Genomic DNA, 10,700 nt, shown 5'->3' with positions numbered 1-10,700 from the left:
TTTCTTCCCAAGGTAGAGAGCCTTGCATTTTTCAGTGTTAAACACCATCAGGTTCTCATCCACCCATTTGCTGAGCCTGTCCAGGTCAGCCTGGATCACCCTCCTGTCTTCTGGTGTGGATGCTTTGCCCCAAAGTTTGGTGTCATCGGAGAACTTGGCCAGTCTGCTTCTGACTCCAATGTCCAGTGGTATTTATGTTCCACTATTAAACTATCCTTTCTTCTGCAATTTTGCTGCCTGTTAGCTATTCCTGGTAATGTCTCTCTTCTATTTCACAGTTCTACAGGCTGCTTTTAGTTCCAGCTCAAAATTTTAATTCAGGGGTGATAATACTAACTCAGGTGTAGAAATGCTGAGTGAAGCATTGGGGGCACTGTCAGGATACTCAAGAAGACTAGATATTGTTTTATGGATTTATAATAAGATGTGCATTTAACTGTAATGACTACAGGACTAATGAAACAATCTTTTTCTACTATTTTGACCAATTTTTGCCTAGTTCATTGTATTTTTTTAAAATTAATATATAATCTAGTGAATTAGTGAAGATTCCAGTAAAGTTATATTTGTTTTTGTTTTGATCTTAAGCTGGGTAATATAGTACAAGACCCATTGCTTCTAGTTGCTCTTTAACTGAAAATAAATGTGTTGTATTATATGGGATGATGCACCACATCACCTGCAGTCCTTATTTCAAAATCCTGCCCATGAGTCTCCCAAGTAGGTAGTGCATGGTATTTTCTATAATGGTTCAGTTCCTGGAATCCTGTTATTAAATGAAAACATCTGATTCAATTGTTCTGTTTTTGTTTTTAAAGAATATTTTGGTATTCCTGGTCATAGAGAAAAGCTTGGACCATGACCTCAGTGCCTCTAAGGACTCAGAAACCAGAAGGCCTGTTTTAAAAAAAGCCTGTTTAAAAAAAAAAAAAAAAGATTTGAAAAAATATCCCATCATATTTGGGGCTTGGACTTATGATTTTTGAACCCTCAGGGTTAGCTGTATTGTGGGTAAAAAGGTATGAGATATGGGCCAGGGAAGATTTTGTATCCTGGTTTCTACACACAGCCAGATCACTCTGCATATGTGTAAGGGAAGTACACTTGGAATGGCAAGAACTGGCAAGGGTTGCAGTAGGACAACCACTACAATGTAATAGCAACAGAGTGGCAGAAATACCTCCACAGTCTGCAGCTGCTTAGCTATCAGAACTTCCTGCACTAACCAGAAGTCTGTACCTGCAGTGCTGTGCTTTGGCCACGGGCTTCACAAGGAGCAGAAGCAAGCCCCCACATGCACAAAATCTGACCAGGGCTTGTGCATTCAGCACTCTGACTTACAGCCAGATCAGATAATGGCCAGGCTTCAAAGACTGCTAGGGTTGGATGGGATTTGTAAACTAGGCTTGCATGTATGAGAGAGAAATCCGTCATAGGGAATGGATTTACAGATCCTGGGCTCTGCAGCAGTGGAATGTTTTTGTGAAATCTGATGTGGGCTCTAATGAGTTCTCTGGTCTGTATCTGTCTGGCCCAAGCTGAATGATAAGAAACAGGGAGCTACTACCTAGATGGTTCAGTGACAATTTGTTCTCAGAGAAGAGTTCAAAAGCATGATACAACTATGCCCAACAGAATGTATGTCCCCTTCTTCCCAAGAAGGAAAACTCTAGGATTTTGAGTGAGCTCCTGATTTTTCTTCTGATCTGGCAGGAGAGGAAGAGGATGGTCTTGTGGCTAAGACACTTACCCCAGGAACTCAGATTTCATTACCTTTCTCTGGTAAAGACTCCCCATCTGGTTTTGTCATAGTACCTAATCTTTCTTTGCCAAAATTTCCCAACCCTACAATGGGGATCACACATCTGGCCCATTTTGCATTGAAGTGCTCAGGTTGTATCATCTCTACAGAACCAACCCTCAGCTGGTCTAGCAGGCTGCCGAAAATAGCACAGGCTCTCTGTGAACTCTTCATTCAGGCTGAGGGGATCACCACTTTTGTTGTTTCAGATTCTACCCAAAGACAATGAATTTTGCCATGCTGCTGTTTGTATTCTGTCCTGTTATGGGGCTTGTCTTATTCCACTACAGCATTTCATATTAGAAAGGACTATGGATTCTGCATAACACTACAGAACAACCAGATTGGTAGGGTCAGGGCTATGGCCATGATGGTCCAGGAATATGCAAGAAGCAAAGTATATTTGCATTGTGAGAGCTGTTAGACAAGGTTTTTGGGCACAAAATACCCTTTCTCCAATCTGGGAAAGAAGCAGATACAGTTTAAGCTAAATACCAGGTAAAACCATAACTCCTATTTAACCCCATTATGTAGATGAAATCAACACTTAACATTCCCCTTTGAATAGTTATATTTTTTTACATCAATGGTGTCAAACATGTGGCCTGCAGGCTGGATCAGGCCCCCCATGCCATTCCATCTGACCCTTAGGGCTACCGGCAGGCTACTGGAAGTTGCAGGTGGGGCCAGGGGTAAGGCCTTCCACAGAATTTGGGACCCCCAGGCCTTGCTGGAACTAACCTTTGCTTCAGGCAGATGAGTGAGGGGTGTGTAACACAGTCCATCCCCACTTGGCTCCCCTGCCATTAGTCCCAGATCTCTGCCTCTGACAGACTTACTGCAGCTGCCACTGGCTCCATCGTCTGGCCCAGGAGGACCCTATAGTTTCGATCCAGCTCAGGGCCTGGAATGAGTTTAACACCCTCACCTTACATAATTAGGTTTATCTATTTCAGTTGCCTTTTACATGGTTTGTAAGTACTTCTGACCTCTTCTCTTTGCTCCACAGGTTTAAGCCTGCTTCCCTTTCTTTGACTGTTTTCTTTGTGCCCAAAAAAGTCTGTTGATCATCTCTTCCAGCTGCATGGTTGGACCAATAAAAGATATTACCAAATAAACCTAGCATCTTGCAAACAGCCAGAGGACAGTTTCTTCTGGATGAGAAATAGTATACAGCACAGCACACAGTCCCCTTCTCATCTCCGTGCATATGCATGTATGCACAGGTATTTGGTAGCCACTATGTAAGTGTCTGCATTTTTGTGCTTGTCTAAGCAACTGCCAAATCCTTGTTATTTCCCAAACACCAAAAACCATGCAGTCCCCCTGTTAATTCTCTGGGATTGCTCAAAATGGTGAGTTTATTGTATTTTTTTAAAATTTGGGCTCCCTCTAAAAATATGCTGTCTTAGAACCACAAAGCTCCCAGGCTTTGATAAAGAGTCCTGACCGTGAAAACATACAGAATGCTTACGTGGTAGGCATTTGTTCAGTATCTTCATCAACGACCCATGAAATGGGATGGAGTGTACCCTCAGCAAGTTTGCAGATGACACCAAGCTGGGGGGAAGAGTAGATAAGCTGGAGGGTAGGGCTAGGATTCAGAGAGATCTAGACAAATTGGAAGATTGGATCAAAAGAAATCTCATGAGGTTCAATAAAGAGACATGTCAAGTCCTGTACTTAGGATGGAACAGTCCCATGCATCAGTACAGGCTGGGGACCAACTGGGTAAGCAGTAGCTCTTCAGAAAAAGCTAATGGCATGCTGGGCTGCATTAGTAGGAGTTTTGCCAGCAGATCAAGGGAAGTGATTATTCCCCTCTGTTCAGCACTGGTGAGTCCACATCTGGAGTACTGTGTTCAGTTTTGGGCTCCCCACTACAGAAAGGATGTGGACAAACTGGGGAGAGTCCAGCGGAGGACAGTGAATATGGTTTGGGAGCTGGGGCACATGACTTCTGCGGAGAAGTTGAGGGAACTGAGCTTACTCAGCCTGGAGAAGAGAAGACTGAGAGGGGATTTCATAGCAACTTTCAACTTCCTGAAGGGTGGTTCCAAAGAATATGGAGCTAGACTGTTCTCAGTGGTAGCAGATGACAAAACAAGGAGCAATGGTCTCAAGTTGCAGCAAGGGAAATTTGAGGTTAGATATTAGGAAAAGCTTTCTCAGGAGGAGGGTAGTAAAACACTGGAACAGGCTTCTCAGAGAGGCTGTGGAATCTCCATCCTTAGAGGTTTTTAAGACCCAGCTAGAGAAGGCCTTGGCTGGGATGCTATAGTTGGGGATGATCCTGCTTTGGGCAGTGATTGGACCAGACATCCTGAGGTCTCTTCCAACCCTCATTTTCTATGATTCAGTGACTTCCCTCCTCCACTAGCAAAAATCAGAAACTCCATTAAAATTAGTGGAGCTGGACTGGTGTTCAATTGGTGTAAGTGGCTCCAGAATTTCAGAGTGTAATTCTAGACATGGTAAGGATTTGTCTTGAGCTTAAGCAATACCTTGCCACTTCCTGCGCACCTTTCCAGCAATGGAACTGAAGGTTCTTGTTTGGATCCTTAGAGATCAAAAAGCCTGTGCCTAGCCAATGGAAGATGTACTCAGGCTATATGCAGTTCAACACAGCAGCTCTCAATCATTTCAGTGACAGTGCACAGAGGTAACTGAGGTAACAGAATTTGATCCTGCATTCCCTTCACCTCTTACAAACAGTCCTGCTTTCTCTGACTTTTCTCACCCTCCAGTCCTAATTCAAAAGGGCCCTGCTAAGCAGTCAAATAATGAAGGGTGAAAACAGTGGCATAACTGATCAGGGGAGAGGGACATCAGAGTAGCAGTCCCCAGGTGCCACCTTTGCAGGGAAGAGTGCAACAATTGCTGATGTAGTTGTTGGGTGGGATGCACCACCATCACCAGCAGTGCAATAGCTGGTGTAGCTCTATGTATCATTGTTGCCCACAGCAAAGCACAGCCCTGCAATGGCTCTGGGTAAAAATATATAAAAATAATATTTTTTGTAATAAAAATAGATATTGCAAAAGCCAATCTGAGCAGAAATGTATACATGAAATTACAGAAGGGTTAATGAAAGTTTATTAATGCAAGCATTTTCCTCTGCAGGGTTGTGCTCCCAAACACAATTCTTTTGGGCTAGTGCAGAAGAACCAGAGAGGTAATCAGAAGCTAATGGGGAAGGCACTGCACTGGGACTTGGGAGACTTGCTTTCTGTTCCTGGCTGTGGGAACTGAAGGGGTAATTGGGGAAGCAGGCTCTGGACTCTTATCAACTAATAATAGCCATGAAGGCTGTCCCTCGTACGTGCTCAATTTGCTCATTGAAGGGGAAAAAAATTCTAAAACTGCTTTTTTATAAATGCTATTACAAGTAGTAAAATAAAATAAAAAGTATCTCTAAAATTCAGGTGCTACAGACTGCTAAATAAGGGGTTAAACAATGCCATTATCAAATTAAATTCAGCTAAATGAATTCACACCAGTAGTGGCTTTCATTCTCAATTTAGTCAAATGATCAAATTAACACATCAAGCAATGAGTTTGTAATCTTCAAACAGGAGGTTCAAGGGGGTTGCTGTTTGCTTAAATGAAAACCACAACTGGAGAAGTCTTGTTCATGGCAGTGACATCAGACTTGAGCTGGGTGAATAGTTCGGGTTAGAAACCAAATACATTTTTGTCTGTACTACAGTCTCCAAAGTCAATTAGTGCTTTCCTCCTAGAGTTTCACTCTCAGGTAGTTAACCTGGCTTCCTTTCCCAGCCCCCCAAATGTAAACACAGAATATCAACTGTAACCAAGATACTTTGATACAGGAAAGTTTTCAGCAGTGTTTCTACTGACCAGTAGCAGCTCCATTTCTCTGGGGATGTTCACAGAACTAGGAGCAGATGCAATGTAATAACCTTAAGGAGAAGTTTAAGGTTTGTTTACAGGATATACTTACTGCTCTCATTCATGTGTTGGAACCTGCTACATACTTCCAGGCCCAAGTAGAAAAAATGTTTCTCAAGGTAAAACTGGAAAATATTTTAAATGAAAAAGGGATTTGAACTCTTCAGCTCCCATGTTTTAGGGAGCTGTAACTGAGGTCACAGACCTAACATGAGGAAAGGCACTTAGAGCTTTTTGCTAATTGGTATGAGAGAGATGGGTCAAGGTTAGGTGGTTAGTGTGGATGTTGTGACTTCCTTTGCTCCTGATATAATTGATTGGAAGGGCTGTGTTTTTGATACAGCTTGTGACCCAGAAAGCCCCACACCCCCAACAGACCTTGGATTTTTGCTGCAAATTTTTCCTTTCTGGATGGTTTTAACACCTCCCTTGGAATGGTGGGCAGATCAAGCAGATAGCAAGCCAAGGAGGTAGATAACCTCCTCTAATCTCAGCACTAGGACTCAACACCAGACTATGGCTAGTTTGGAGAGTTCTCCTTCATTTAGCAGTTTCCTTCAGATGTCTACCTCCACAATGTCACATTTGGCATGCCTCAAAATGAAGGAAAAAAGCAAGTTGACGCTTAAGAAAATGACTCCAGCCTCCATGTCTAGGCTAGATTATCCAATTGCACCATGTGGCATCAGCATCTGTTGTAGACATTGGCAAATCCGTAACAATAATCAGTTGCCCAACGAAATCAGTCACTCACCCAGTTATCTCTCACATCCTTTCTTTAGTTCTTGAAGTAAACTCAACCCTGTCTTTTGCTAGCTGTCAAACTTACTCATTCGCAAGCAAGAATGGAGGAACTAGTTCACTGAGTGAAGGTTCATGTGGCCTTTATTGTGTTAAAGCACAAAGCCATGCTAAAAATGTCACTATAAATATGCCTTTCATGTATTTCTTGTACCATCACAACTACATCGTTCCAGCCCTACCACTATAAATGCTATCTTGCGTAGAGCAATTAAGTTTATACTAAATCTTATGTCAAGCCTGCAACCTTGAATCCAGGGCTTTGGCCTGGCCAGTAGTCATTTACCTCAACCTGCTACCCTGCTGCTGTTCCCAAAGGATGGATGAGATCTGCCTAAAGCTTTCACCAGTGCCCAAGTCTCTGCTTTCTCCCTGAAACCTGAGTGCCTGGTACCTGGCACCTGACATATACTTCCCCTATATAAAACCCAAAAAAGGACCAAAAGGTGTCTGGGAAATACGGCTCTTTCTGATCTTAGACTTCACCCTAATAAACTATTTGCTTCTTGACATCCTGATTCCCTGACTTGGCTTGCTCATGGACTTCACTCTCCTCTTGATTTCCCAACTCAACTTGCTTATGTTGCTTGCCTTCTGACTCCCTGGCTTCCTGACCTGTGGCTTATCTCTGAGCTCTGATCACTCTTTTTATCCCAATCCAGTAACTATAATCCCTGATTGCTTTCTGGCTACCCATCTTTCAGTACTAAGAGTCTGTTATCTTGCGTAGGGTCTGTCTCTTCAGTAGCTATATCACTGATCTGCTGTTAGAGCATGGGCAAGCCATGTCACGTCTTTGTGCCTGTGTTTCTCTTCCTACATGCATCTCTTTTGTGTGTTTAGACTGTAAGTGCTTTGAGACATGGACACTGTCTCACCAGATCTTTGTGCAGTACCTAGCACACTGGACTTCCTGCTGTGATTATGATATAAATTCACATAATTTCCCAGGCAGAAGGTGCAAATAGAAAATAAACAAACTATCATTAGTGAAGAGTAAATATTAAATCATAAATCATGTCTGCCAATCTCAAAAGGTGTTGGCAGCACCGAGTAGGTAGGTAGTTTGAGAACCTACTTACGAGACTGGTATACCAGCTTCTGCTGGTATAACTAATGAACCTCTGTTCAGTATCAATGGATTTAGTTTGATTTGCATCAGCCACAGACCTGGCCCATAATTATGTAGTATACACCAGTGTTCACTGCCAAGTTTGCACCTCATCTGCATTTGTGTAATCCCCCTGGCCCCATGGCATTACAAGGACTTGAATGGGTGGATCCATGTGCAGCAATACAGTATAGTGGGCCAACACCTTTGGCAAAAATTGCTGAATGCTAACAGAAAACCACAGAGATTTCATAAGAGAAGAGAGGAGCTTGGGTGAAGAAAGGGGAAAAACAACTGAAATGGGACTTCTTTATCTTTTCTGTTTTCTCTTGTCTCCAAAGGGGTAACAGTAACGATTGCACCTGATGTCCCTGTCTTCCTCTCAGTGGAGAGTAACAAACACTTCTGCCTGGAGAGCCCTTCCAGCATAGACATGATTCCCTTGCAGTATATGGTGTGCATCAGTCAAAACATCACGTCTGCCCACCAGGAGGTGGGAAGCCAGCTCTCAGAACAGGAGAGGAGGCTGCCAAACACAGACATACTAGGGTAAGAGAGCTACACTGTGACAAAAATGTCCATATCTTAAGACACCACAGCCTTCCACCGGCACCCACATTTGGTCCTCATGCAATCAGGATAGGATCAGCCCTATCAACCTTGAGAGTGAAAAGCTCCATTGGCCATTACCCTGTGCCCTGAGCCATCTGGTCCCCCAGTGGACTGAAAAGAAAAAAAATGAATGGAAGCATTTCTCCTTCTGGTGAGGAGAAGTATTACCACAGTTACTAATGGAGTTAGAATCCATGATACAAAAGCGTGGTTGGCTGGGGATAAATATTCACATACATTTTTGCACTAAAGTTCTGTTTCAAGTAAGCTTAGACCACATTTTTTTTAATGGGTAAATGCCTTCGGTGTTTTCCCCATACTTCCCCTTTCTGCACCCCTCAGTGTTTCCAAAGACTTTGGTCACAACATCTGCCCAGTTGTGAGAAGACAGACATACCAATAATACCTCTTCGCATCAAGCAAGCTCCTTTCTTTTTGCCTACCCCCATGCAGGTTACCAATCTGGAAGTATTATGGAGCAGCAGATTCTGCTGCCAAACTGGAGCGAGGTTTAAGGTCTTTCTTCAACAGACTGAAAAGGCACCATCTTGGGGAGGGGCTAATTGCCATCAATGAACATTCCACAATGGTACTTTCCAATGCGGTAGGTGTGATTCTGCAGAGTACCAGTGTAGCGAAAATAGATACTTTTCTCTATGTTTCTTTGTTCCTTGTTTTAGTATTAACCCCTGCATTCTGTAACTTTCCACCCACATGGTACAGGATGGCCCACTACGCATGTCTTACATGTTGCCCAGGTTTTGTTTTGTAATGACCAATCAAAATGTAACACGCCAACTAAAAATTGCTAGCTCAATAAAAGCAGCGCGCGCGCTTTGTTTAGGGTCGACACTGATTTGAGCAACAAGCTCCTCTGTCGGCCTGCTTGCAAGCAATAAAATAGAGTTGGACCCAGCCTGAAAGTGTGACTCTCTTCTAGAGGTGAATCGGACTAGCCTCCAGGGGATAAAATCAGCAATTTATGCAACACCAGTAAGGTGGGAAGATGCATGGCAGTATCAGCACAGTAAGGTTCTTCCTTCCATAGGGTGTCATATACCATAGCTCTGCCTCCTTTCACATGCTGTAGAACTTTTTAGATTATATTTCTTGAGTGCACTGGGGGTGATACATATTAGGGGAAACCCAGAACAAAGCATGATAGGTTCCTGCTGTTCTGGGGCAGGGAACAAGATGCTACTTATAAAGAAACTGGATGTCTCCAGCATGGAGCTTTTGAAAACATACATGGGCTGCCTATATACAAGATCAAAGGTGGGGGGGGAATGTGTTTTAATTAGAGTGGTTCCAGGATAGCCGCTTTAATTAAAACAGGTCACCCTCACATTTATTAAGCACCCGAACATTTAAAAATGGCTGCATGGGCACTTTAACTAAAACTCATTCAATGAGGTTTAGTTAAAGCATCCCTGTGGCCATTTTGAAATGCAGGGGGGCTTAATACACATGACAGTGAGGCGACACTGGAGTGTTTTAATTAGAATATGGAGCAGATTTGATTAATCAAGTTTGCTCTGCTGCATTCTAATTAGAATGCGAATGAATGTGTCTATAGGCAGGCATGCGTGGGTTGAGTTCAGGGAACTGGGTATTAGAGAGAAGGTTGTGTTACAGGAACAGTGTCTTTAATAGTAACCAACAGCCTAAAAAAAGTTTTCAAATGAAATGAACCTTGTCTGTCTAAAATAGTAATTAAAAAAAAAAAATCCATGATTTTCCACAGCAAACTTTGGGGTTTTAATATTTCAGCTTATTTCTTTCTAGGAGCACAGTGCAAACAGGAAAGGAGTTAAGGAGAGCGCTACATGTTGAAAGTTCCTCATTGCAGGGACTGTCTTTCAGTAGCTGTACATGCAGCCCCCGGCACAATGGGGAAATTTGTTCTACTGCTGTGAGCCTGTAGCAGCTGCTGTAAATCTGCAAATAATAAAGACTGTGATATTAGCAGCATAGACAGGTTTTTGTAGGAGGCGGGTGCAAAATCACAAGGTGACTTGCTTGTGGGGGATGTCCTGCTATGGTGGTAAGATTTACTCCACTGGGGGTGTTCAGTAGGGCTGTGCAGAGCAGGTAATATTCGATTCGACAGCCATGTTGAATATTAAACCGGGTCCTGCTTCGATTTGCCGTCCGCTTCGAGTGGAAGCGGGTCTGCTTCAACTCGAGGTCAAAGCTCAGTCAAATATTCGAGCTGCTTTGACTCCCCCATAGGCTATAATGGGGAAGGTCGCAGCAGGCTATAACTTTGGCATTTCGTGTCTGATCTTGATGAAACTTGCAGGAATGGTAGCTCCTGAGGAGCCCACAAAGTCTGCCAACTTTCAACAAGATAGGTTCAGGGGGTTCGGAGAAACAGCACCCCAAATTCTTGAGAGAAAACCTCCTGTGACTTCTGCATGGAAAGCCACAGGAAGCTCAAAACTGCAGGCTTGCTAGCCCCTG

The 10,700-nt window shown here is 43.2% G+C and overlaps 1 protein-coding gene across 1 annotated transcript in view; it reads left to right on the top strand.

Moving 5' to 3' along the window:
• The window catches only part of LOC109299244 (SITS-binding protein-like), a 133,861-nt gene that overhangs the window by 31,760 nt on the left and 91,401 nt on the right, over window positions 1–10,700 (top strand). Inside the window, exons 3-4 of the mRNA XM_019519846.1 lie at window positions 7,967–8,174; window positions 8,691–8,841. Coding sequence (XP_019375391.1) covers window positions 7,967–8,174; window positions 8,691–8,841 — 359 coding nt within the window. The remainder of the gene's footprint in view (window positions 1–7,966; window positions 8,175–8,690; window positions 8,842–10,700) is intronic.

Source organism: Gavialis gangeticus, unplaced genomic scaffold, assembly GCF_001723915.1.
Source record: "Gavialis gangeticus isolate Ggan-Ray unplaced genomic scaffold, GavGan_comp1, whole genome shotgun sequence".
In the NCBI taxonomy this organism is placed as follows: Eukaryota; Metazoa; Chordata; order Crocodylia; family Gavialidae; genus Gavialis; species Gavialis gangeticus.
Note: the sequence above shows the minus strand (reverse complement) of the source record. Positions and strands in the feature narration are given on the sequence as shown.